The 23,797-nt window shown below is 47.8% G+C and overlaps 7 protein-coding genes across 7 annotated transcripts; 5 read left to right on the top strand and 2 right to left on the bottom strand.

The window, feature by feature from the left end:
- Positions 1-96: 96 nt before the first annotated feature.
- Positions 97-3,979, top strand: K444DRAFT_658631 (uncharacterized protein; the record flags this gene model as incomplete). Its single annotated transcript, XM_024886282.1, has 7 exons — positions 97-818; positions 929-1,572; positions 1,973-2,051; positions 2,245-2,342; positions 2,513-2,574; positions 2,774-3,445; positions 3,816-3,979. The coding sequence occupies exons 1-7, from the start codon at positions 141-143 to the stop codon at positions 3,977-3,979; spliced, it is 2,397 nt and encodes a 798-aa protein (XP_024744550.1). The 5' UTR covers positions 97-140.
- A 767-nt stretch (positions 3,980-4,746) lies between these two features.
- K444DRAFT_579355 (putative major facilitator superfamily transporter) lies at positions 4,747-6,775 on the top strand. The gene is made up of 5 exons (XM_024877656.1): positions 4,747-5,327; positions 5,453-5,968; positions 6,018-6,202; positions 6,254-6,316; positions 6,381-6,775. Exons 1-5 carry the CDS (start codon positions 4,814-4,816, stop codon positions 6,750-6,752), a joined length of 1,650 nt encoding a protein of 549 aa, XP_024744549.1. The 5' UTR covers positions 4,747-4,813; the 3' UTR covers positions 6,753-6,775.
- Positions 6,776-6,973: 198 nt separating this feature from the next.
- On the bottom strand, positions 6,974-12,609 carry K444DRAFT_579353 (uncharacterized protein). The gene is made up of 4 exons (XM_024877655.1): positions 12,264-12,609; positions 9,920-12,188; positions 8,693-9,863; positions 6,974-8,512 (listed from the first exon to the last, which is right to left on the bottom strand). The coding sequence occupies exons 1-4, from the start codon at positions 12,267-12,269 to the stop codon at positions 7,282-7,284; spliced, it is 4,677 nt and encodes a 1,558-aa protein (XP_024744548.1). The 5' UTR covers positions 12,270-12,609; the 3' UTR covers positions 6,974-7,281.
- A 1,005-nt stretch (positions 12,610-13,614) lies between these two features.
- On the top strand, positions 13,615-15,219 carry K444DRAFT_606545 (uncharacterized protein). Its single transcript, XM_024879013.1, has 6 exons — positions 13,615-13,856; positions 13,913-14,031; positions 14,091-14,661; positions 14,720-14,846; positions 14,908-14,964; positions 15,013-15,219. Exons 1-6 carry the CDS (start codon positions 13,769-13,771, stop codon positions 15,077-15,079), a joined length of 1,029 nt encoding a protein of 342 aa, XP_024744547.1. The 5' UTR covers positions 13,615-13,768; the 3' UTR covers positions 15,080-15,219.
- A 1,156-nt stretch (positions 15,220-16,375) lies between these two features.
- On the bottom strand, positions 16,376-17,517 carry K444DRAFT_19110 (uncharacterized protein). Its single transcript, XM_024870920.1, has one exon. It carries the CDS (start codon positions 17,173-17,175, stop codon positions 16,693-16,695), a length of 483 nt encoding a protein of 160 aa, XP_024744546.1. The 5' UTR covers positions 17,176-17,517; the 3' UTR covers positions 16,376-16,692.
- A 457-nt stretch (positions 17,518-17,974) lies between these two features.
- K444DRAFT_551150 (uncharacterized protein) lies at positions 17,975-20,691 on the top strand. Its single transcript, XM_024876532.1, has 7 exons — positions 17,975-18,140; positions 18,193-18,208; positions 18,268-18,821; positions 18,877-19,086; positions 19,139-19,183; positions 19,235-19,336; positions 19,393-20,691. Exons 1-7 carry the CDS (start codon positions 18,090-18,092, stop codon positions 20,575-20,577), a joined length of 2,163 nt encoding a protein of 720 aa, XP_024744545.1. The 5' UTR covers positions 17,975-18,089; the 3' UTR covers positions 20,578-20,691.
- Positions 20,692-21,219: 528 nt separating this feature from the next.
- On the top strand, positions 21,220-23,172 carry K444DRAFT_606542 (FAD/NAD(P)-binding domain-containing protein). Its single transcript, XM_024879012.1, has 4 exons — positions 21,220-21,301; positions 21,482-21,674; positions 21,730-21,930; positions 21,981-23,172. The coding sequence occupies exons 2-4, from the start codon at positions 21,626-21,628 to the stop codon at positions 23,066-23,068; spliced, it is 1,338 nt and encodes a 445-aa protein (XP_024744544.1). The 5' UTR covers positions 21,220-21,301; positions 21,482-21,625; the 3' UTR covers positions 23,069-23,172.
- The last annotated feature ends 625 nt before the right edge of the window (positions 23,173-23,797 follow it).

Genomic DNA, 23,797 nt, shown 5'->3' with positions numbered 1-23,797 from the left:
CGCCTCATTCAAGGCTGGGTATTTCCCGCTCTGATTAATTTGGCGAACTTGAAGTTACTCACCCAGTGTTTCGATGCATCAATCAACTACTACTCTGTATACCTACACTTTCTCGGCTATCTTGAATCAATCCTCGAAGCATGCAAACTCTTGTTTTTACGACTTTGATACCAATATTTCTCTTCATCTGCAGCTCGGTCGCCACCACGTTCCAATCTTCCTGCACATTGCCTCCAAATGGCACGAATATTGTATATGGAGGCAACGTTCGAGGCACTTTTGATATATTATGGGGTTGTTTATCCACACTTCTCGTTTGCACCTGGACTGTCCAGCATCTACGTATTCCCCAGGCGACATCAAAACGCAAGAGTTTGAGAGGCTATTGGAGTCACTGGGGCGAAGAAATTGGGCTGCAGTTCAAGTGGATGATCTTGACCCTGTTGATTCCAGAACTGCTGGCAGGGAAGGAGCTTCAAGATTTGGTTATGGCTAGGGAGTCATGTCGTGCAATGAAATCCTTTGCAGACGAAGATGGTATTGAGTGGAGTATCACTCAAGCATATTACGCCAATCTTGGGGGATACGTTCTTGAGTTCCAAAACGGGGATCAGCGCGAGGAGCAACGGCAACAGAATTCATGTGAGAAAGCCGGCAACCTGGTGAATAATGACCCACACCAGAATGCTGCTACCCACATCTTTGCCTCCGCGGAACGAATATTCAGAACGCAGAACCAAAGAGCACGCGCACTTTCAAACGGTATCAAGACGCTCTTCGGAGGCCTTCCAAAGGAGAGCAAAGAAGATCCATCGACGGTACATCCACACAATAAGATAGCAGTCCGATTTCATCCCAACGCTGATCAGGTCCTGGCACTTCGTGCTCAGAACATTCTTCCAAATCTTCCCTTGGTTCCCACTTCCAGCATAAAGATAAGAGCAAAGGAGATCTCTTCGTAAAAACCACAGCTTTGGTGCAGGTCGTCTGGCTTGCAACTCAGTCGGCGATCCGCACGTCTCGACACCTACCAATCTCTCTCCTTGAGCTCGCCGTCCTCGCATATTCAACGAGCGCCTTCTTTACATACATCCTCTCTTTCCACAAGCCGCAAGGGATCAATGAGCCAACATATGTCTCAGTGCCGATCGTCCTCGACGTGTTGTTGCTAGAGAGAATTTTTGCTGCTACCAAGGAGTCTAGCGGCTACACAGGCACCCGAGTCTCGTCGCTATTCATTGGTGGTCCACCCAACATAAATATTCTAAAGTCCATACCGAATGACGCAGAGTATGCCATATTCCCCACCATCAACGGCTGGAAGTTCCCATTTTCGTACTATTTTGTGGGCTTGACATTTGCTGGTACTCTGTTTGCCATCATACACTGTCTTGCCTGGAATTTTCATTTCCCGTCATCAACAGATCGGCTGTTGTGGAGAGTCTCCTCGGTTTTGACGCTAGCCTGGACCCCTGTCTATGCCGTTAATTTTGTTCTTTGTGGGCATTTAAAGAAGCTTGTGCGTGGAGCACTCCAATTCGGGCAGAGTGTCGAGATTATTTTGCTGCTCGTGTATGTATTGGCAAGATGTTGTCTTTTAGTATTGGTGTTTCGGTGTTTATTTTTCCTGGAGACTGGGGCCTTTGTAGCTACTTTGGATGGAATGATACCCCACATCCAGTAATATGAAGAATCGCACTGAGAAGGAAATTCTGAAGATATATTTCAAATACAAGAGGAGCTCAGATACACAGAGGATCAGATGTCAACACCGCTTCCTGGTTAGAATGATATCTTGTCACAGCTGGTCTTGTAGGTGCCTTACTTCGATCTAAGATTCAGAAGTCCCGTTGAATGCAATCGTCTCATCCCCAGCCAAGAGTCTTAGTTCAGATTGGGGTTCAACATTTTTCTACTCTTCCTATCTCCGCCCCTTTCTTTCCCAATACGAACTGACCTATTCGGATTGGAGGGCGTCTTGTCGAGAATTGGCCACCTTCATTGGTGCCAGCGACAAGTCTCCGGCCATGACCGCCCTTCTCCGCCCTACAGTAAGCTGTTCACCGGATTTGCATGATTCGATTGGAGCAAGTATTCCCTTTTCCGGCGACCCTACCCAAGATCGCTTCTCTGCCAATAAGAGTAAACGCCGAAGTAAACCATGCGGCTGAGAGCCAATTGGTCTTGGGTACTCCTGTCACGCTTTGCTGCATTGCTGCCCAACTTGAACTCTCTCTCATGAAGCTTCTGTATTATAATCGTCGCTCGCGGCCTAACATTCCAAGTTTCCAAGGCAGTCCGAAAAGTGGCCCAGCACGACAGGCGACAGTCGAAGAGGCGCCGTGAGTAATTCTATACTATCATTGGCCACCACAGCTTCCAATGTCTTTCGGTTCTGATAAACTTTGGCCTACGCCAAGCGAATGTGACTTGTTAGCCCCTACCAATGCATCCGAACAACAAGGCCCCTTTCCCACACGAATCACATCACGTGATCTCCAATTTCGTCAAGAACAATTCGACCAATCGTTCCATTCAAATGGAACTTTGCTGGATTTCAATTCGTGGCTACCGGTTCGTGAAAGCAGCACCCCCAATAGCTTTATACCTTTCCCGGCTTCTCAGAGCGGCAGCTATATGGATTTTGATTTTGATCTCAACACAATTCTCTCAGTCTCCATGATTCCAGTGCCAAGCTTTGGGTGAGCAAGAGACTTTCTAAACGCAATATGGCTTTACTGACTTTATTATTGCATGGATATGAGTACCCCAGTTTCAGCATTGTCTGGTCGATTCTCCGACGACGAAATCGAAGAAACGACTCCAAAAGCCCCGCTGGCTCAAAAGGAAAGCATCCCTCCCAATCCGGCCCACGCCATCCACAGTGCGATCCAACTAGACCTCGCCCACAGTTGCCAAGACTGCCTTACCCAATTTGCAACGCAAACGGGGCTCTCAAATCATGCGGCTCAGACACAACACAGTCCATATCGCTGCACTTGCGGGAAAACGTTTTCGCGTCTCGATGTGCTCACTCGCCACCTGCAAGGCTACGAACAAGCCCCCAGATATGCATGCCCACATTGTAGCAAGTACCGCGGTAACAACGCTTTCCGCAGGATGGACCATCTCACTCAACACTTGCGAGGATATCACAACCATGAAGTGTCAACAGGATCAGACGACAGCGAAGACGGGACAACCGAGGCCCAAAGATCGGCAAGCACAAGGAAACTGCTACCTTGTCCTCACGAAGAATGTAAAGCCTCTTTCGGCAGTCGATCCGAGTTCACAAAGCATATGCGAGGCGTACATGACGAGAGCTTGTATCCATGTCCAGAGACCGGCTGTTTGCGAGTTGGTGGGAGAGGATTTTTCAGGAAGAAGGATTTGTTGAAGCATCAGGCGGATCATACCCCCAACTTAGTTGAGAGGATGAGTCAGAGTGAGCAACTCTGTTGAATTGTTTTCTTTTGGGGGGGGATCAGTCACTCAACAAAACGGAGTTGGGAACTATCGAGTTTATATCATTTATCTCATTAATTACAGTCGGGTCAAATCCGTATCCAGTCGAGGTTGGAGAATTGATATTCAATATTTTTCACCCAAGAATCTCCGCCATCCGCCATAATGCTCGGGAAATACAATCGCAATCATCAGCACCTTCCTCTCCCCTCGCCCCATTCCTCATAGGATGAGAGAAATCGAGACTTACCAATGTACCAAATCCCGTCACAGCATTCCCACCTGGGATTCACAGGATTAGCTAAAAGGACTTCTTGTTTCATATACTTTGTGGGCTTACCTTTTCACAGGCGGGAATCCCTTCGCCCCACAGCGAATACTACTCCCATTCGTGATATCCGTAAACACTTCCTACCCACCAGCATACAACCACGGATTTAAGAACCCTAATGGGCTTTTCCTAGCTGTGATCAATGCACTATTTACCTGTGCAATGACAGCCGCCTTGCTCTAATGCGGATTCTTGTTCGCAGCAGCGCGGAGACTTTTACAGTACTTGAAACCCCGGTACACCTATTTATAATGCTTGATTTTTTATCTCAACCCTAAAACTGGCTCACTGCCTTGAGCGCCGCCACACAATCCGACAAGTCCCTTGAGCCGGCTCTTGCAACGCCAATAAAACGGTCCCATTAGGCCTTATACTCTCCTGCCATGCTCTTAGGGAGCGCTAAGTTGGTCCCGATTACCATTGCACTTAATAATGGGGAGGAGGATGACCAATCGAGGAGGTGTGCAAGGAGTACTTTAAGTACACCTTGTCCTCGCCGGAAAGGGAGGGAAAATGTAAAACAACCCCCCGGAAGGGTGTCGATTGGGGGCCAGACTAACCTAAAGTAGAGGACCTAAAGTAGAGGAGTAACAAAAAATCTAGCTTTCCTTTAATTTTAATTTACTATATAAAAAATTGTTATAATTTAATTTTCTTTTATTATAGAGGGCCTAATTTTAAGCTAATAGGATATAAAGTTTATTATATAATAATTAGTTAAAAAGAAAATTTTAGGATAGTGTCACGTGTGTAGTCACGTGACCATGCTCCCGCCATTTAACCGTGATTAGGCCATTATTAAAACGCTAAATTCCTTTGATACGCCTAATCGACACCCGAGGGGGATCGTTTACATTTTCTCGAAAAGGAAGGCACGCCCTACGACCGCCGTCCTCGTTTAAGCGTGTATCACCTCCCGGCCTGACCTCTTCGCCAGAATAATTATCCCTCTTTAGCAATCCACATCATAGCATACTGCAACACATACCTGCCTATGTATCAACTCCAGGCAAGACAATGACAGAAAATGCGTCAGCGAGCGGCGAGGTGGGCGGTATTGCTCGCAAGTCTTCACCGGACGGCGGAATTGTCGCAACGACTCCATACTCTATGTTTCCTAGATCCCAAAAGCGGTGGATCACCCTCATTGTCGGAGTGGCGATGATGTTTTCGCCTCTTAGCGCCAACATCTACCTACCAAGTCTCCCGCTACTCCAACGAGATATGGACACCAGCCCGCAGCTGATCAATCTCACGGTTACCGCATATGTCATCCTCCAAGGGATCGCACCCGCATTCTTTGGAGAATTATCGGATAAAATTGGCCGCCGTCCAGTGTATATCATCTCTTTCGGAATCTACGTTGCTGCAAATACTGGACTCGCAATCCAGAACCGTTATGCTGCCTTGCTTCTTCTTCGGATGTTGCAGAGCCTGGGGGCCTCTGCTACCGTTGCTATCGGATATGGCGTTGTTGCGGACATAGCTACTCCTGCCGAAAGAGGGAGGGTTCTGGGGCCTGCCATGGTTGGTAAGTATATTCACTAAAGTCAACTACCGCCCATCCTGCAATTCTTTGAGCGAGCTTACTTAATCTCACCTGAAAATTCTCAAATGGTGGCACAGATTACCACTAATATGGAGTCTTTATAATAGCAACAAATCTCGGACCAATCTTGGGGCCGGTGATTGGAGGGCCGCTGGCAGATAAAGCGGGCTGGAGATGGGTCTTCTGGTTCCTCACCATCCTTGGAAGCGCTTTCCTCTTGATAGTTCTCCTCTTTCTTCCCGAATCCGGCAGATCGGTAGTAGGAAACGGTAGCATTCCAGCAAGAAGATGGAACAGGCACTGGATGTCCTACATATCTGGCCGACCAACCAGAAAGTGGGCAGGGGAAGAAGTGGAAGCCGTTGGATTAGAGAAAGATTCCCAGCCCCTGGCAAAGAGGGTAAAAGCCCTGCTCCCAAATCCGTGGAAGTCGCTTCGCCTTCTATTCCAGAAAGACACATTTCTAGTGCTTTCAATCAGTGCCATGTTCTACATGACATACTACATCGTCCAAGCTTCGATACCCGAGCTATTGGAACGGATCTACGGCTTTGATGAAACCACCGTTGGACTTTGCTATTTTGCCATTGGCTTCGGAGTCGTGATTGGCGGTTATGTTAATGGTATGACCCACATTTATCCAGTTTGTTACAACCTTTGATACTTTGGAAGGCAAATGTATGGATTTTAACTACAAAGCTACGGCCAAAATCATTGGCTTCAAAATTGACAAAGTTGCTGGAGACAACCTACGAAAATTCCCAATTGAACGAGCGAGGAGCAGATTTGTTATTATCTATGTGTTGCTTCATACAGCATGTCTGGCGGGTTATGGGTGGTCCTTACACCAGAAAATTGTATGAATGCTGGTCTAGGATGATACAGTTCAGTTAATGACGCTCCACTAGCATGTTGCTTGTCCTCTGGTACTCCAGTTCGGTCTCGGCTTCTTAGCTACTTGTATTGTCCAGGTACGATTTCATTACAGCTTTCAAGCATTCTCGAAAGTGAAGCAAGACCTTAACAAACGCCTAGACTTTCAACACTCTGCTGGTGGATATCCACCGAAATACTCCGAGCACCGCTGCAGCCTCGGGTAATATCGCCAGGTGTGCCCTCGCTGCAGGTGGTGTTGCTGTTATGCAGCCACTCCTCGATCGGCTGGGAGAAGGAGTCTTTTTCTCGGTTCTTGGATGCGTGTCAGGGGTTCTTGGGTGGGGCTTGATATTTACCATTCGGCAATACGGCATGGCTTGGAGAGGTACACGTGAGAACAAACAAATTTTGCCGGACGTGGAGCTCGAGGAATGCAAGAGAGGCTCGGGTACAGGTTTAGATGATGGCCAAGTGCATGAGATACAAAGTTGTGAAAATAAGCCATTGGAGGTTTGCATAAAGACGAATTAATAAAAAAAAAAAAACTTTTTTTTACAGCATATAGCTGCTTAAATATTTTTGAAGAGTAATAGAGTAATATTTATAATTACTTCATGAAGCTAGGCTTTGGGCGAGTTTTTGTGACGGCGTGAAGCTATAGGCTTCTCAGAGAAATCACGAGCAATAAAGCGTGAGCATAAGAGATTGTCCTTAAGATCTAAAGCCAAGGAGAGAGAAGGAAGATGAAAGTAGAAATAGAAGATATATACACAATCCAATGGTCACGTGACATTTACTGAGCCTGGTCTGGAAGGATTTTCACACGCAAGTGGCATAGAATTTAGAAACGTGAGCCTTTAATAGTACCCACTGGACGAGTGATCGGTGAAGTAATTATAAGAATAGTAAAATATGACATCCAAGAACCATCCAACGCCGGAATCCACTGTTTGTCAGGATGAACTCCGACTATTAGAGAACGCCAATCTCAAAATGCTTGCAATGTCCTATCCAATCGTACATGTACATTCTAGTTCCGCATCATTCATATAGATTGTCATCAGGTAATCTCAATAACAGCATGAAACTTCATCCCATTCCTCACCACCGCTACCTCTCCCTCTCTGGCAAACGCGATATCGCCAGCTGCTGTCAACACACCCAGGACACCAGTATTCCCATTCACGACTTCGTGAGGGACGTAAAAATGGCGTATATACTCCTTCCCCGAATAAGAAACTAGATCCACGCTCGACAGCCAAGAATCTTTATCAATAAAAGCAAGACGCGACCTGATGACGCCGATAAAGTATTTGACCTTCTCCCCCAAGGGAGAGTAATCGGTATTGGGCTGCAAACCATCTGAAGAGGCTGGCGATGAGGAGTAATCGAAAACAAGAAGCTTAGCGGTTGCTTTGTTCCCGTAGTGTTTGCGGAAATCGACAATGAGATGCCGGCTTTTGGCTTCGAAAAAGGCATTCTGGATCTCGATCTCATCTGATTTGAGCGTTTCGTCGTAGGAGAAAGGAAAGGACGGTGGGCTGGTTGCTGTAGGAAATGCGGACCAACTGTGCCTCTCGATTCTGTTGTCGATGATAAGTAGCAGTTCGGATTCGGGACCTGAAGTCGAGAGCCATTTCCACACAGTTCGTTCGCTAGGGACGAATTCGGTTGACCAAACTACATCGCCAGTACGTGTCGACCACACGGCCGCTGAGCTAGCAGCAGAAACTAACAAGTGCTGCCCTTCCTGGCTAAACACTAGTTGCTTGATAGACTGCTTCGGGGAGGTGGCCAGGATTTGGGACCGAGTACTCCAGCAACCTTTGGTCGACCTTTCGAGTTCCCAGACTTGAACTGTTCCACCTGCATCTGCGGATGCCACAACATTGTTCTTGCAGGAAGCTATTGTGGTGATAAACACATCTTTAGGGTGCGAGTATAGAAGGGCTGTCTCTTTTCCTGTCATGGAGTCATAGACGGCGACGCAGCCATTGCTCTTTCCAGCAAAGAGTACAGGCAAATTAGGGTGAGCTGCCAGGGCTGTAATGTTCAAGATCTCGTTGAAATAGTCGAGCCCGACAGTGATTGCAGGTGTTGCAGCTGCATCGCTAACACTCACATCTTCCTCCACAGTCTTGCGTACGAGGACGGGGGGTTCCCATACCTTGGACCGCGAATCTCGAATGTCGACTAACCGCAGGCCATCTCCACTGAACGCAAGGCCCTTTACCTCGAAGTCAAACGACTTGATCCGATAGAGCAGCGTTAGTGTTTCGAAATCCCAGATTCTGGAAATTGTCAGTTGCAGGAAAAGACTGAAAAAGTTGAATCTGGCTATGTGTTAGGCAGACTGCTGTATCTCCAGGGATCGAAAAATATGTTATATATTCTCGATATAAATAGACGCAGCAGCTGACTAGTCATGCAGTCTTCAACCGCGAGAATGACGGGGAACGAAATTTGCGTACTGTACCGTCCCACAAGAATCACCTGCAGCCAGTGTACGGCCATCAGGTGAAGATGCAAGAGACAATGCATTTGCTTCAACAACAGTAACCAATTCCCTAGACCAAGGTTCGAAGATAGCCAAGTCTCCATCTTGATAGCCAACGGCGAGTAGGTTCACATCAGGGTTTGGATTGAAGTGAACTGTGCCAACGCATAAACCAACTGTCTCGCTTCCGTCGTCAGCAGGCCGTGAACAGCATCCGATGAAGTCCTGATTGCTGAGATCCCATAAACAAACATACTGACTACGGTATCCAAGTGCAAGGATTTCAAGGTTGTTAGAGAAGGCAGCGGCTAAAGGTGCCCTCTGACGAGCATTGGAATTAACATGATCGGGTTCTCGGTACCGGTAAAAGTGATCACTTTTGACTGCCCCATCCAGAAGGGCCCAGAAGGTAACGTGGGAAGCCTTTGAAACACCAGCCACATGCTTGGTATCGAACGCGACAGCTATGCAAGGTGACGCAAGACACTGAGACCAGACCTGCGACCCAGTTCTGTCCCATAGCTTGATCATCTTCCAGCCTGCCGACACAAAGCGCTTGCAAGAATTATCGAATTTCAAGATCTTGACAGGCTCCACATGCTGGAATGTTCGCTCCGCTTGGAAAGTTGTTTGGTTATACAATGTGATGTTTCCTGATCGCATTCCAATGGCGAAGACGTTTTCTCCGCAAGCGAGTGCAGTGGCTCTGCTTGTATCAAAATCAATACACGAGATGCAGTCCTCCCAGTTGATATTCGTAATACCGGTCAAAACCAAGCCGTCCGGCGACTTTGCTGAGTATCTGTAAATTGCCGAATCCGTTGGGCAAAGGGGCGGAATTAAGAAGTAGATGGATGTTGGGTCGCTGAGCATGGCGGCTCCAAATTTGGCCACAAGTCTGATAAGATCTGTCGCCCACTCCTCAACCGTCCGGACTTGAGAGCCTAGTGGTGATAAATATTTTGCCCGCCTTTCAAGATAAGCTTTGAGGTTTTTCGCTGTTCGAGTAAGGTAGTATAAACTACCTTTCCGCAAGATATGCTCGATCCATGTCAGAACATTTGTTCTCAAAAAGCGCTCTAGTAACATGAGGATATCGTCTTTCTCAGAGTGTGCCGCAAAAATGTGTTCGGAGAATGAGGTGCCTGTTTCCGTGAGCCTTTCAAATTCCATTTAAACTTGGGTAACTTAGGTTCCTTACAGGCATAGTCGCAGAGAGCTGAATGTTTAGCAGTTTGAGTGCTCAATTGTCTTCGATTCCTAGGGGGCTTCATTTCATCGCTGCAAAGGAATTTCAAACATGCAGTCGCTGCTTTTTCGTGTTCAACTCCCAGATCGATCCAAAATTCTGAATGTTGATTTCTAAAAAGATAGTCTCTTGCGGTTTGGTGAACCATTTGAACCGATTTGTTCTTGTCCACAAATACCAGTTGACCACATAGACCTTCAATTGACTTCTCAATGCTTCGCACATTCGCTCCAATATCAAGGTGCAGGGCTTGTTCGAACTCCGGCGTTTTTAGTGGCCGCGTGCATACAACGGACCATCGGAGAATAGCCTTTGCGATATCCTTTTCGCGCATGGTTTTTGACATGAGCTCAACAGTTCTGTCATAGAATTCAGTCATCTCTTCGGGCATTTCCTCCAGAACGGTTTCGATGGTCGTCTCATCATAAATATGCTCGAGAACTTGAAGGACGAGTCGTACCCATAGAAAGCAGCCGCCAGATTTAGACAGAATTCTCTTTGCTAGCTCTTGTCGCTCAGTGCTGCTGTCTACTGGCAAGTCGTCAATTTTTGATTCTAGGTAGAGCTCAATGTCTTGAGAGATATCCTGAGGCGATATTTCTGCCGCAATTACATCGTGGCCCAATCGGGCGAATTGCTTCTCTATATCTGGTTGGATCCTGCTGGTGAGGAAAATGCGCAACGGAAAAGCTGACTCCAGTTTGGTCAAGAATGGAAAGAGCGCAGGGTAATTTATGCACTCGTCCAAGGCATCAATGACCCAGTACTGTGGTCTATAAATTTCAGCCTTCAAGATGCCGTTAGCATATAACTTCCGCCAAATTGCTCGCTCATCATCTTTGTCAAGTTGGACTCCATCATCCACCAACTCAAGGAGTTTCTGTCTGACGACTGCGTTCGAGACGGCCATTTGATAAGCCAAAGACCGAAGCAGCCCATTAAGCTTTTGGTAAGACTTATTGCCGTGATGAAAAAAATAATAAGAGCAGTCAAGCCCAAGCTGTTGCAGGTGTGTAATCACGTGGCCGGCCAGAACAGATTTTCCGTTGGCAGGCTTTGCGCTGATCCAATAATACCGAGAATTGTGGTCGGCTTTGCCGCTGAGAGGGTCTGGGAAAGCATCACGCCACTCCTCGAAGTCTTCTTTGACATCAATCCACTCACAAGTTCCCTTGACCGCAATGTCCAAATCGTCATCTGGTTTCTCGTATATGTCGAGATATGCCTGAACTACTTTCATTTGTGCCCTGAAAATTTCGCTTTTGGACGCATGATCGACTCTGGAAAGTTCATCGATGGCAGTCGCAAGTGCATTTTTCACTGTAATGTAGTTGGGATCTAGTGGACTTTCATACTTGCAAACATCCCTGTGGTTTGCGTTCAGGTATTGCACTTGCTCATGTTTGTAGCCCAAAACCGCAGAGTCCCGCTCGACAATCATGGCCGATGAAACCCCGAGATTCGTTTTTGTCGTTTCGTAGAATGAATATAGCATAAGCTCGTCAGCAAAATTCCGAAATTCATCGTTGACCGTTTGCGTGGAGATGGAATTCTTCTCAAGATCGGTGATATATTGCCTGCCAGACAGAGCCCCTGACGCTCTCAGGATGTTGTTGAGAAGTTGTGCCGAGTCAGATCCGCGGTGGGGTGTTGCTAAGAAAAATATGCAACGAATCCGTTGCGCAAAGTCCTGATTCGCAAGGTCTTGGCGGGCAAGAATATAAGCCTTCTTGATCACCAGGCCTCCCATCGAGTGACCAATTAACACAATAGGATTCCGTCCGCCAGATCGGATATGGGGCGAAATCTTCATTTCGGCCAGTAAAGTCCTCCCAAAGTCGTGCACGTTCAAGAAACTGTCCTTGGTATCCCCCCAATCCGCATTGTATCCGAAGGTGTGGATGCTGGCGTTCCTGAAAGCTGGTTCGAGAGGCAGCCAATTCTTGGGCCAGAATTGTTTCGGATCAGTGCCCTTCCTCCACGTCTTGATGGAGCCACCTCGTAGGCCATGGACAAAAATGAAGTCCACCAAAGGCTCTGCCGCCAAATGCAACAAGTGTAGCCCCAGGGGGCCTCGTACATCATCGATAGGATCGCTTGTGCGACGTCGTAAGCCCCAAATGTGGAATCTTCGTTCGAGGATGGCAACATCGTTCACATCTCCGAATCCAGAGGCGTGTGTGATGGCCGTGTCGGATCTGGAGTGGACTTTCGAATCGCGCTGTTAAACAAGGCGCCATCAGTCTTCCAGCAGCTTTGCGCAGGGGCACGACCATCGCGGGATCTTTTCACTTACCGACATAGCGCTAGATTGTCACAGGATACATTTGATGATATGGGCATCGCCATGAATCAGCAGCAGTTGACCACAACGTCGATCCTGGAGATGTTTGCGGGGGGAGGATCAAGCACAAATGCGGCTCATTCTCTCAGGTTGCAACTTCGCGGATCCGGACCCTAGTCCAGAAAGAGTTTTTGGTGGTAAGGGGCCAGCGCACCTTTAACCCTAGGTAAAGCAGGCGAAAGGGAAGTTTGCCAACCAGCAGGCTGGCCTCGAAGCAGATAAGTAGATGAGACGGCGCAGGGGCACGCACCTCGGGTAAATCGTAATACCAAAATCCAGGTCGAAAATCCACGTTTTCTACAGTAAGTCCCATAAAAATGACAAGCAAACTTTTACAATTTTATAGAGGATAATCCTATAGAGTGTGCATTATTCGATATTATTTTTTAAGGGGAACCTAAGTGTGCTGGCTATCAAAGAAATCAATCGAGGGTTGATTTTCAGGCTTGATTCGCAGTAAATTTGGCAGGTGTGTATGTGGAAGTGCATGTTGGTGGCGAACGGCAACGGGAACGGGAACACTAACTGAATCAGGCTACCTCCAGGGTAGAAGCGTTCACTAGCCAACCACCCGGACCACTCAACCGACCAAATTTTTAGTTCACCACAATAGTAGCATATAAACAAGCTTTTGAGTAGATACCCGTAATCAACGAGCTTGGAAGACGAATCCTACACGCTTTGGGAATTTTCTAAGCCCTTTAAAACATCCTCAAATTTTAGTGTTCTAACAGGGGTAAAAGTGGGCGGTTGACTAGTCTGGGTGGTTGGCCAGCGAGGCCAGTGATTCAGTGAATAATATCCCTAATCGTGCGTCAAGACTTGTACTACCATCGTAAAGCCCCTGCGTCCCTGCGGGTTTAGTGCATAGCAGCGATACGGTCACCTTCCCCACCCCCCTAACAAGAAAAATCTGAAAGTTTTAATAACTTCGCAACGTAATACAAGATCTTAAAAATGGGTTTATATGGAGGTACGCCCGATAATTGCGCAATTTTTGGCTTCTTTCAATTTTTCAATTTTGTGAAATTGTGGAAGTTATTACCAAAATGACGGTATCGCTGAAACGCACCAAACCCGCAGGGACGCAGGGGCTTTGGTGCAAGTCCTGACGCATGATTACTTCTACTGCACAGCTGCGTACAAGCGCTAATTGGTTCAGACCGCGACGCAATTGGCAGAACTTTTAGCCATTAACTAGTGCTCCCGCACCGGAGCAGCCTCGGATCTAAATCGGTTGGTGTCAGAGCCTGTCTAACTGACGTGGCAATATGGTACAAACAACAGGGCGCGAGCGGTGCGGGCGTGGGAGATGTGGAGATGCCGACTCCCCAAGACTGTGCGCTTCTTCCCAGGATGATTCTGCTCTGTTGTATTCTTTACCCTCAGTTGAGACATAGGGCCAGTCCTCTATAGTTGAACATCCGCTTTCTTGTGTATATTTTGACAGCTTTGCGATGGTCTATATTCCACCCGATTTTGAGGCTCCGATAGTGCCTGAATTAGACGAGGCTGAGCGGGAGTTGGATGCTACAATTTTAGCTGGTGAGCACATTCCCAAAAAGCAGCAGATAAAGATGCGGTGGCTGACACCCTCAAAGCTCTTCCCGAAGGCTGCAAGATTGGATCAATTGTCGTACATGGGGCAAGTCACTGGGCACTGAGCCACCGAATTGACACCACCCTCCCCGATGGAACTGAGAAGCCTTATTTTCTGAAGGTGGGGTATAAACAGCCACTAGGTGGTGGACATTTGCTAAGTCGCTATAATTTACGTAGGTCTTGAGTGGACAGCTTGGGAAGGAGATGGCGAAAGGGGAATATGAAGGTGACAAAGCCATGCACGCGGTCATCCCGAACAACGTTCCTAAACCTCTCGCACATGGCACTTACACCAAAGACCCAAACCGGCATTTCTACCTCTGCGAGTTTCACGAAATGGATGACGAGATGCCATCCGCTCAGCAATTCGTCGCCGTGGTCGCTGAATTGCACAAGAAATCTGTTTCTCCAACTGGAAAATTCGGTTTCAGTTGTACAACTCACGCCGGAAATCACCCTTTACAAAATGAATGGTGTGATGTCTGGGAAGAATTTTTCACCAGACAGTTGCGCGAGGAGGTTGAATGGGAGAGAAGTGTCCAGGGCCAGGACAGTGAGATGGACGAGTTGCTGGAAGCAATGTTCAGCAAAGTCATTCCAAGGCTGCTTAGGCCGTTGCAGACTGGTGGCCGGTCGATCAAGCCCAGTTTGTGCCACGGGGACCTTTGGCACGGCAATGTTGGCGTCGATATGGGAACAGATGAGCCTATTCTGTATGACCCATGCGCAACATATGCCCATAATGAGTGTCAGTCTTTTTCTCACCAAGAATATGTTGCGATCTTAACTGAAATTTCCGGGTCTAGATGATATGACTTCGTGGCGGTCAGCACGTTATAGGACAAATCGACATCACCAGACTGCTTATCACAAATTCATCGAGATCTCCGAGCCTATCGAGGATCGAGATGACCGAAATGCACTCTATGCCTTGTATGTCATAAGACTTCAGGTTCAATCGCTTGAGCCTCGTACTGGCTACTGACTTGAATAGGCGAAACAATATCACGGTTTCAGCGCAATGGCATGCCAATAAGAGCACTAGGAAGCTGTATGTGTCCTTCGACAAGGGGACGACAACCTACTGATTCATTCCTAGGGCTATCGAAGAGATGCGCCGATTAGTCGCAAAATATCCCGATGGAATCGAAGGCTTTAAGGAATGAATATGGCTCCATAGTCACGCGGCACGGTCATGTGATCTCCGAACGTCCATACGTCCGAAGTGCATATATTACCCCGCTCTGTTCTTAGAAATCAAACAACCTTCACCCTCTAATTTCACGTCTCACTCGTACTCTATAATCCCATGCTATAAAAGTTTATTCTCTTTATATTTTATACTTTATATAATATTTCTATTATAATATTTTTTTTTATAAATACTATTATATAATACTAGTAAGAAATCAACTAAAATTAGCCAAATATATAAAGGTTTCGTCGCGGTACCACAAAGATCCTTTGGAAAGCCAAAATAGCGTGAATAGCCTCAATCACCGCTGGCGCTCTGCCTCCATTGCCGTTGAGGTGCGGTGCTTTCTTCAACGCCTCTGTCCACCCATCTAGTAGGATGGGGCGGTGGCGGGACGCTGGCGAGCCGCAGGCGGGGCGCAGTCGGGACGATTTACGGAGTGGGGGCAGGAAAGCGGGGATTATTTTGGTGAGTTTCAGACGCACTCGGAAGGATCCGAACCCATGACGGACTGGTTGGGTGTTACTATCCCCCCCTAAACACTTATAGTGGGTCCGATATTCGCCACACTCTCATGTTTCACTCACGCCACGCCTCACCCCATTTTTAGCCAATCAGAGCACGTAGAAGCTTCTAGCTTACAGTACAACTTGCACTATAAGAGCGGCAGAAAGCCCAGTGAGTACTGGCTCACTCGAAGTAGAAAGCGGTAAAGACTCATTGCGTACCTTTAGTGGTGTGAATAGTGGCATGAGAGTGAGGCGAATGTTGGACCCACTATATGTGTTTAGGGGGGGGGATAGTAAAAGTTTATTCTGGTCTAGCGAGGCTGCTGATTCGCATAGGGAATCGGCAGTGCTGACAGTAAAGGGCTTCCGTGAGGCTTCTATGTCTTCCGTACTAGGCAGCCGTGCCAACAGAGGTCGTGATAGGCAGACCGGAACAGGCATTTGACAAGTGCATGAAGGCGTCAACGGCGCCAACGGCGCTGTAGATCAGCCGGATGGTCTAGTCTGCTTTGGGGAGGATCGCAAAGCATGGATAACGCTCACGGCCAATTTGTTTACTCTTGCTTACTGCGTACACAAAACCGAGTGTGTGGATAGCATGCAGGATTGCTCTGTGAGCTCTAAGCCTCACATCTCGTGATAATGTCATTTACCTAGTAGCAACACCTCGGTTTTGACTGAATCCACCTTCTTACTTCTCTACCAGGGCCAACCAACCATCACACCATCCCCCAGCCGCTTCTTCTTCACCGCCCCGCCCCACCCCCTTGAATCGAAGTTCAGTCGACGGTGAAGCAGGAAGCGCTCTCTTTTCCTTTGTCTGTCACTGCCATTCTGCAGCCTGCCATCGACGAAAACCCAAAAATCCCACCTCTCCAACACCCATCATAACTCCACTCATTTTGACATTCACAAGCATCCGGCAGAATGCCAGTCCTTCAACCTCCCTCCCGCCTCCTCCCTCGCCAGAGCAATACCTACTACTACAACTCTGTCGGCGGACCCGGCCCTCTCGCAGGTATCGTCATCGGGCTCGTGATTGTCATCGCCGTTGTCGGCTTCGGGGCCTGCGCGCTCAACAAGCAGCGAAAACGACGTCGAGAGATTGAGGCGCGTCTGGAGCGTCAGCGCAAGTGGTACGAGGCCGATATGCAGAGGGAGCGCGCGGCGGCGGCGAATATTGCGGACGAGAATGCGAGGCGCGAGGTTGATGGGTTGGGTGGTCGTGCGAGCGTTGGAGGAGCGGCGAGAGAGGACGATCTGCCGCCGCCGTATGAGAGACCGGCGGTGCCGTTAAGGACGCTGGATCCGGCGGTGATGAGGTAGAAGAGGGTTGTGAGAGGGAAGGCAAGGAAAAGGATGTGCAACTACGATTGCCACTTCGTTTGGCAGGAGTAGAAGGGGCATATCGTCGAGACGAGACTTCAGTAACAGCCGGTTCGATCAATTGGTCTGGTATTTGGGATAGAACTGCGGACTTAATACCAACGGGCATGGGGGGAGTTTGGGTTTGGTCAACTTTGGGAATGGAGTCCACATACAGGACGGAGCAGAGCATTGCTTCAATAACGGCATCTTCCAGCTTACAGACACGGGCTCCATAACGACGAATACATGACAAAGCTTTGCATTATGCTTTCCTTCCAAACCTGCGCTCGTAGCTGTGCTTGTTGGCGTGGTCATGTGCTTTATGCTCGCCTTCCGTGGTCAGGTCAGTCACGTTTGTATATGAGAGTTGCTGCACAAGCAATATATGGTGCGGAAGCGAAGCGTCTCCGGACAGTAATAGTCGGACTTGACCTCGCGCTAAAGGGGCCCTTCCCTTTATTTGTAAAGTGCGCGGGAGAATACTAAAATTGCCTAATACGGAAAGTTGCACTAATCCCTAATGCAACGCCTGAAACCTTCTACTAAAGGTTTATATAATAGAAAAATAATATATTAATCTTTTCCAAGAATTTTATAATAATTAAATCCAAGGAGAAATTGCGAGACATTTATAACTGCATAGCCCCTAGACTTCCCAAAGTATCGCTAAGCGAGTTAAACGGATTTTAATGCCTGCCGCCTTCGTACAAGTGCTGAAAAGTTACACGCCAACTGCACCTGAACCTCTTTCGATAACTTGTAAGTAGCGAGTGAAACCTATCGCTGTCCAGTTATAGTATAATTATAACGTAAAATGGGGCCTAGCCATGTGCGATTTGCAGATTATTTTCCCCCGGATAGTATTTATGCGGATAAACAGGGGTCTGCCTCGGCCTCTAAAAATATCACCGAAAAGTACTCGTACCCCCTGTAGGAACGAAATGCGGGGATAGATTGTTGCGCGTCTACCTCATCAAGCACTGATCCTAAAATTTCTCTTTCCTTCAATCAACCCACAAGACACGCTTGGTAGCATGGTTCAACAAGAGGCAGCTTGAGAAAGAACGTCAACCGCGCCGTCCTCATCGTAGAGCCTACAAAACAATGGAGTGCAGATTCTGCCAGAAGACCTTCTCCAAAGGAGAACATTTGCGGGTATTTGCCTCGAAACCCCACCTCCCGTCACCAAAACTTACTCATTGTTCAGAGACACGAACGTAGTCGTATGTAGTAGACCTGCGCAATGATTGATTGCACTCAATTGACTGTGAGAACACCATAGACACCGGGTGCAGGCCATACCGATGCAAAGAATGCCAGCGAACATTCTCGAGACAGGACTCACTGGCACGTCATGAAAAGCTACATTCGCGAAAAGATACACACAATTACCCTTCTCCACCTTCCCCGCCCTCCAGTCTCGTATCTCAATCAAGCCTCGCGACTTCGCTTTCTCCATTCGGAGGCACCATCCTCAGTAGCCTATCTCCAGCGACAAACGGGAATGAAATAGACATCCACACTTCGCATAGCGAACAAAATACACCTATTGAGAATATGTTTAATATTCCACAATCGGCAGACCTAGATTTCGATTTGATATGGCCTGACTCCGAGGATCTATTTGAGACGCTGATGGCCTCGGAAAATACAAATCAGTGGCAAATGCCCTTCGCCACATTACCGATAACATCCCATACGTTTCAAATGAACAATTCTGGTATGGAAACAGGAAATGCTTTCGGAGACAAAGTGAAAAGTCCTTCCATTGGAACTATTCCGACTGGAGAGAGTCGCAGAGCTGTGCACAACGTCAGCGAGATGGTCTCATCGCTGGTAAGTGGAAAGTCGCATTTCTCAACAGAGATCTCATAGCTGACTCCCTGCTCAGTCATCATCTGTCACAGCAGCAGTCGAAGCTACTTCTCTCACTTCCGTCTTTTTGGATGAGTGTTTACACATGTTTTTTGGTCGATTTATGCCCACATTCCCAGTTCTCCATCGAGGAACGTTCGTTTTTAGAGAATGTACACAGCCATTGTTGCTCAATGCGATGGCGATTGGTTCACTATATCTGGGCCCAAAGAATTCGATTGCAAAGGTGCCGACTCAGTCCTTCTCTGAACAACTCGGTATGCTAAACACCTATTTAGGGCGAGGCATTATGGAGACTTGCCCACGTAGCTGTGACCACTTCCGTAAGTCGGGCCTGGAGTTATGTAAATGGGCTGAAACTCACAGCTTCGTAGTGGGAAACTTTGATAACACATCGTGGCCCTTATGACTCGTGCCAGGGAGTCCAATTGGTAGTCACAGCACTTTTGGCGCAAGTGTATGGAGCTCTTTCAAAAGTAAGCACTTTAAAAAGCAAGCAAACCTCGACATCCTAACTAACAGCCAAATACAGAATCGCCATATTCGCACAGCAAGCCAGGCTTTCCATGCTCTCGGATTTTTCTGGGCTCGACAATGTGCCTTGTCCGATAGCGAGCCCTTCTCCTTCTCCGATCTACCCTCTATAGATGCGTCCGATGACGAAAAGAACATAGGTTGGAGACGTTGGGCCGCTAAGGAAATCCAACAGCGTTCCTTGCTTGGGCACTATTTGGTGGACGGCCTCATCTCACGGATGTCTGGAGAGCTGCCCTCAGTCCGCCACGCAGCGAACCAACTTGGGCTCCCTAGCACGGAGGTAGCATTTGAGGCTCGCAGTGCTGATGACTGGCTCACACAGATGCAATGTCAAGAATGTCCTCCACCACCGTACACGTTCCGCAAAATTATCAGCTCATTCTTCTCACCACAACCCCAAATCGACATGCTACCACAACTTTCGGCTTTTTCACTCCGAGTAATTCTAGAGGGATTGGGGTCGCTGGTTTCGGATTGTGATAACGACGCTGGTGCCTTGATAGGTGTTCCCACGAAATTCGAGCTTCGTCGAGCGCTCGCACAAATCCACGTCTTGATCTCAGACAGCACAAGCATGTCTGAACCCGAGAGGCTCGAGATATTTCTCCGGTGGCATACCCTTTGCCTCGATGCATGCAAAGATTCATCCCTGCTGTGCAGATCCGTGTGCTCACGCTACGGCGTCACGCAGCATGTCTGTCCTGGCCGAGAGTCCAAGAAGACGGAGTTTGATCTCATGAGCTGGGCAAACACCGAGGATGCTAGAAGGGCATTGCTTCATGCCACTGCTATTCAGCAAATTGTAGAAGGGTTGCCCAGGGGGAGAGCACATGTGATCCATATCCCGAACTCGTTGTTTGCTTCTGCGGCTGTATATTGTACCTTCTCTCTCGCGGGGCTCACGACTGTGAATCTGCCTTCGAGTGTGGACTGGCAGTCTGTTCTTTCTGCGGGATATGAATCCGTACCAGTAATTGGAACTTCGGATGGCGATGCGTCGGAGACGAGACGGTATATAAGGGGAGAGTTGGCGAGTTTGGTGGGCAGCGTGGGTGTTGCGGAGAACTTGCTGTATGAGCTGAACTCGATGCAGAAGCTCTTTCGGTGCCTTTCGAGTCAGTGGGGAATTGCTTATGATATGGAGGATGTCATTGACCAGTGGATGTCTCTCTGTCATTGAAAATAGATGATAATACTCCTCGTGCCTTCCCGAAGATTCTCGCAGTTTGCAAATTTGTCTAGAGAAGCTTGGTAGATTCTGAATCAGTGTGTAACTATTCTTGTAAATTTTAACGCCTGCCTCGAAATCAGCGTTTCCAAGCGGCGCAAAATTCTCGACTTTCCCACCCCAAGCCGACACCTAAATTCGGACATTCCACTGCTTCACTTTCAGCACTTCAAAAATAGAACCCATCCCTCAAACTAGATTCGCTCCACTCAAACACACCCAATTCTTTTCTCACATAGATTTGCATACCTTTGGTTCTTTGTGATATGTTTTATCATGTTCATTGAATCCTTTGAAGTGTTCTGGAGGGACAAACGACACCCATTCATCCAGCTCAATGAGATAATCACTCAACGAGAAAGTAAAACTACTTCCCAAAATAAAAACCTATCGATTTCTCCTCTTGGTTCGCTAGACATCTATTTACCTTTACGATACGGAAGAAAACCCCCTCCCTGGAGATTCTTAGTGCACAATTATGCCATAAGAGAACAGGGGGTGGCTAGCGCCCCACCGCTTAAGGATAGTGCCACTCCTGCCCCTCACCAGATGACGACCGCTGTCCCGCATCATACTCTTGTACTGTACACCCACGGTCTTGCCACATTGGGGGTCGCCGTCAACGATCGAAGATTGTTCAACCTACGAGGAAGCTACTGAGCATTGTGCCAGACAGGTCTGTCAATATTCAATAAGGGTCTTCGGCATTGTTAGGCCTACCCCGAAGTTACACAGGCCTTTTTCCTCTCTGTACACCCACAGTTCTCCCCGTGTGGTGATTTTTCCAGGGACTCACACCGTTCCCTTGTTTTCGGGACACTTCCAAGACTTGTGCCTGGAACTAAACTGCGTTCAGTAAGAGAATTAGGCTACTTGATCGACACAGGAAGTGGTTCCACACATTTCCCGATTCACAACCTCGCCACATCAACCACCTCCTACTCAAACATTCGAACATCAGGGTTCTATATCCCCCTTTCTGGGTCCCCACATTGAAAGGATGAAAGATAAAATTAAGAAAGAGTTGAAAATATGTGTAATTGGTGCGGGTACGTTCACTTGTCAATCTCGGCCTAAGCCCACCCCAAGCTTATGACGGTCCAGGGATGGGTGGCTTATGCTGCGCACTCGCCCTTGCACATTATGGATTCGAAAATATCGAGGTGTTTGAGACAGCATCCAACCTGGGGTTCGTCGGTGCCGGCATCCAGCTCGCACCAAATATGTCACGGATCCTTGACAGGCTCGGTGTTTGGAAGGATATTGAGAAAGAAGCTGTTTTGGTTAAAGAAACAAGCATAAGAGGCATATTTCATCTTCAAACATCATTAGTGACGAATCTGACTAATCTTTAGACGGAGCAAGTGACGGAGAGCTGGCCCACGTGGAGCTGGACTACGTCTACGAGACTTATGGATATCCTCATATGGTTGGCCACAGAGCTTCGTTGGCTAGTGGGTTATACAATGGTTGCAAAGCTCATAAAGTTATCAAATTTAACTTTTCAACAGGCTTGAAGGATGTAAAATCGTTTGCACCAAAAGTCACATTTACAGCTGTCCCACGACAAGGAGAACCGTATGAAGTTGAATGCGATATCTTACTGGCCGCAGACGGCATCAAGAGCAACACTCGGAGAGACATGCTCAAGCTACTCAACGTCTCAGCCGATATTCAAGATACAGACCAAGCAGCGTACCGCATCGTGCTGAATCGGACGCAATTGGAGCATGACCCTGAATTGCTCGAGCTCATCGACAGCGAGCGTGTAGTACGATGGATCGGAGAACGGCGGCACATCATTGCCTACCCGGTCTCAAACAACACCGTCTACAATCTTTCTACAACCCAACCGGACGTCAATTTTGCCGCCACACCGACAGAAACTTACACTACCAAAGCTTCGAAACCAGCCATGCTTAAAGTCTTTGCAGACTTCTGTCCGAAGGTGCAGCGAATGCTCAACCTGGTTCCAGAAGGTGAGGTTTGCGAATGGAAACTCCGTGTCCACGGCCCGTTGCCAACCTGGGTTCATGGGTCCGTGGCCCTAGTCGGGGATGCGTGTCATCCTACGCTTCCACATCTCGCTCAAGGTGCTGCACAGGCTATCGAGGATGCCGCCGTTCTTGCTATTGTCCTTGCTAAACTACCGGATTCCTCTCCCGAAACAATTAATAAAACGCTGAGAGTATATGAAAGTGTCAGAAAAGAGCGAGCGGAGATGCTGGTTGAGTGGGCCGCAGCTTCGGCAAGAGAACTGCATTTGGGGAAGGGAGCTGCGAAGGAGGAGAGGGATAGGCAGTTTGCAGAGCTGAAGGCTAAGGGTGGGAAAGCGAGGGTTCCTGATAAGTGGGCGGATGCGGACGTACAGAAGGTTGTTTATGGTGTCGACTGTATGAAAATTGCCGAGGAAAGGTTTGATGAGCTGTATAGGAGCATGTAGTTGTTAATTTTGGTGCTTTTGATAATCCCTCATGACTCACGCTCAAGCTGACAGGGGTTTCGCGCTTTACATTTACTACAGTCCTTCAACTGCAACAAATGGCCTATGATTTGCTTCAAACAGAAAGTTTGTTAAGGTTCTTGAATTGTATCTCCAAACACTCTAGTCCCCTCTAGTATCCTTCAATTATCTGGGGTTCTAATGGGGATACGACATCCCAGTCAAGGACAATAATTAAACTGGATCCGAATTTCAGCCGAGATTGACAGATGGGCAAGGGGTAATAGGCAGGGCTCAGCGTGGGGATGACGTCTCCCGTGCCCACAATTATTGTCTCTCCGTGTTTGGAAAGTTCTTTGTGGGATTAATTCAGAGAAACTGGAGTTTCCGGGGTGTAGCCACGAAGCCACCCGCTTTCCCGTCCATCCCCTGTTTGGACGCCTGGGGAGGTTTTGAGGTTGCAAGCTCTAGCGCCCTTCCTCAAATGCGAAGTATTATTAAACACCGCAAGCGCCCTCTTCTTCCCTTGGATACCTAAGTGATTCTTTGCTATCCATTTGTCAAATGGTTTGGTTTTTGTTTGACCCTGCTAAACTTTTTTTTTTCTTTTTTCCAACCTGCGAGACTTTGACCTCAAAGAAAAAAGCTTTTCTTTCCATTCGAAGCCTCAGTTATCTTTCATATAAAACTTGGCCTAAATTTACACTCGTATCATTCCGATTCCGAGCA

Source organism: Hyaloscypha bicolor (genome assembly GCF_002865645.1).
Source record: "Hyaloscypha bicolor E unplaced genomic scaffold K444scaffold_10, whole genome shotgun sequence".
Lineage (NCBI taxonomy): Eukaryota > Fungi > Ascomycota > Leotiomycetes > Helotiales > Hyaloscyphaceae > Hyaloscypha > Hyaloscypha bicolor.
The sequence above is the reverse complement of the archived record's forward strand: the minus strand, read 5'-3'. Positions and strand labels throughout refer to the sequence as shown.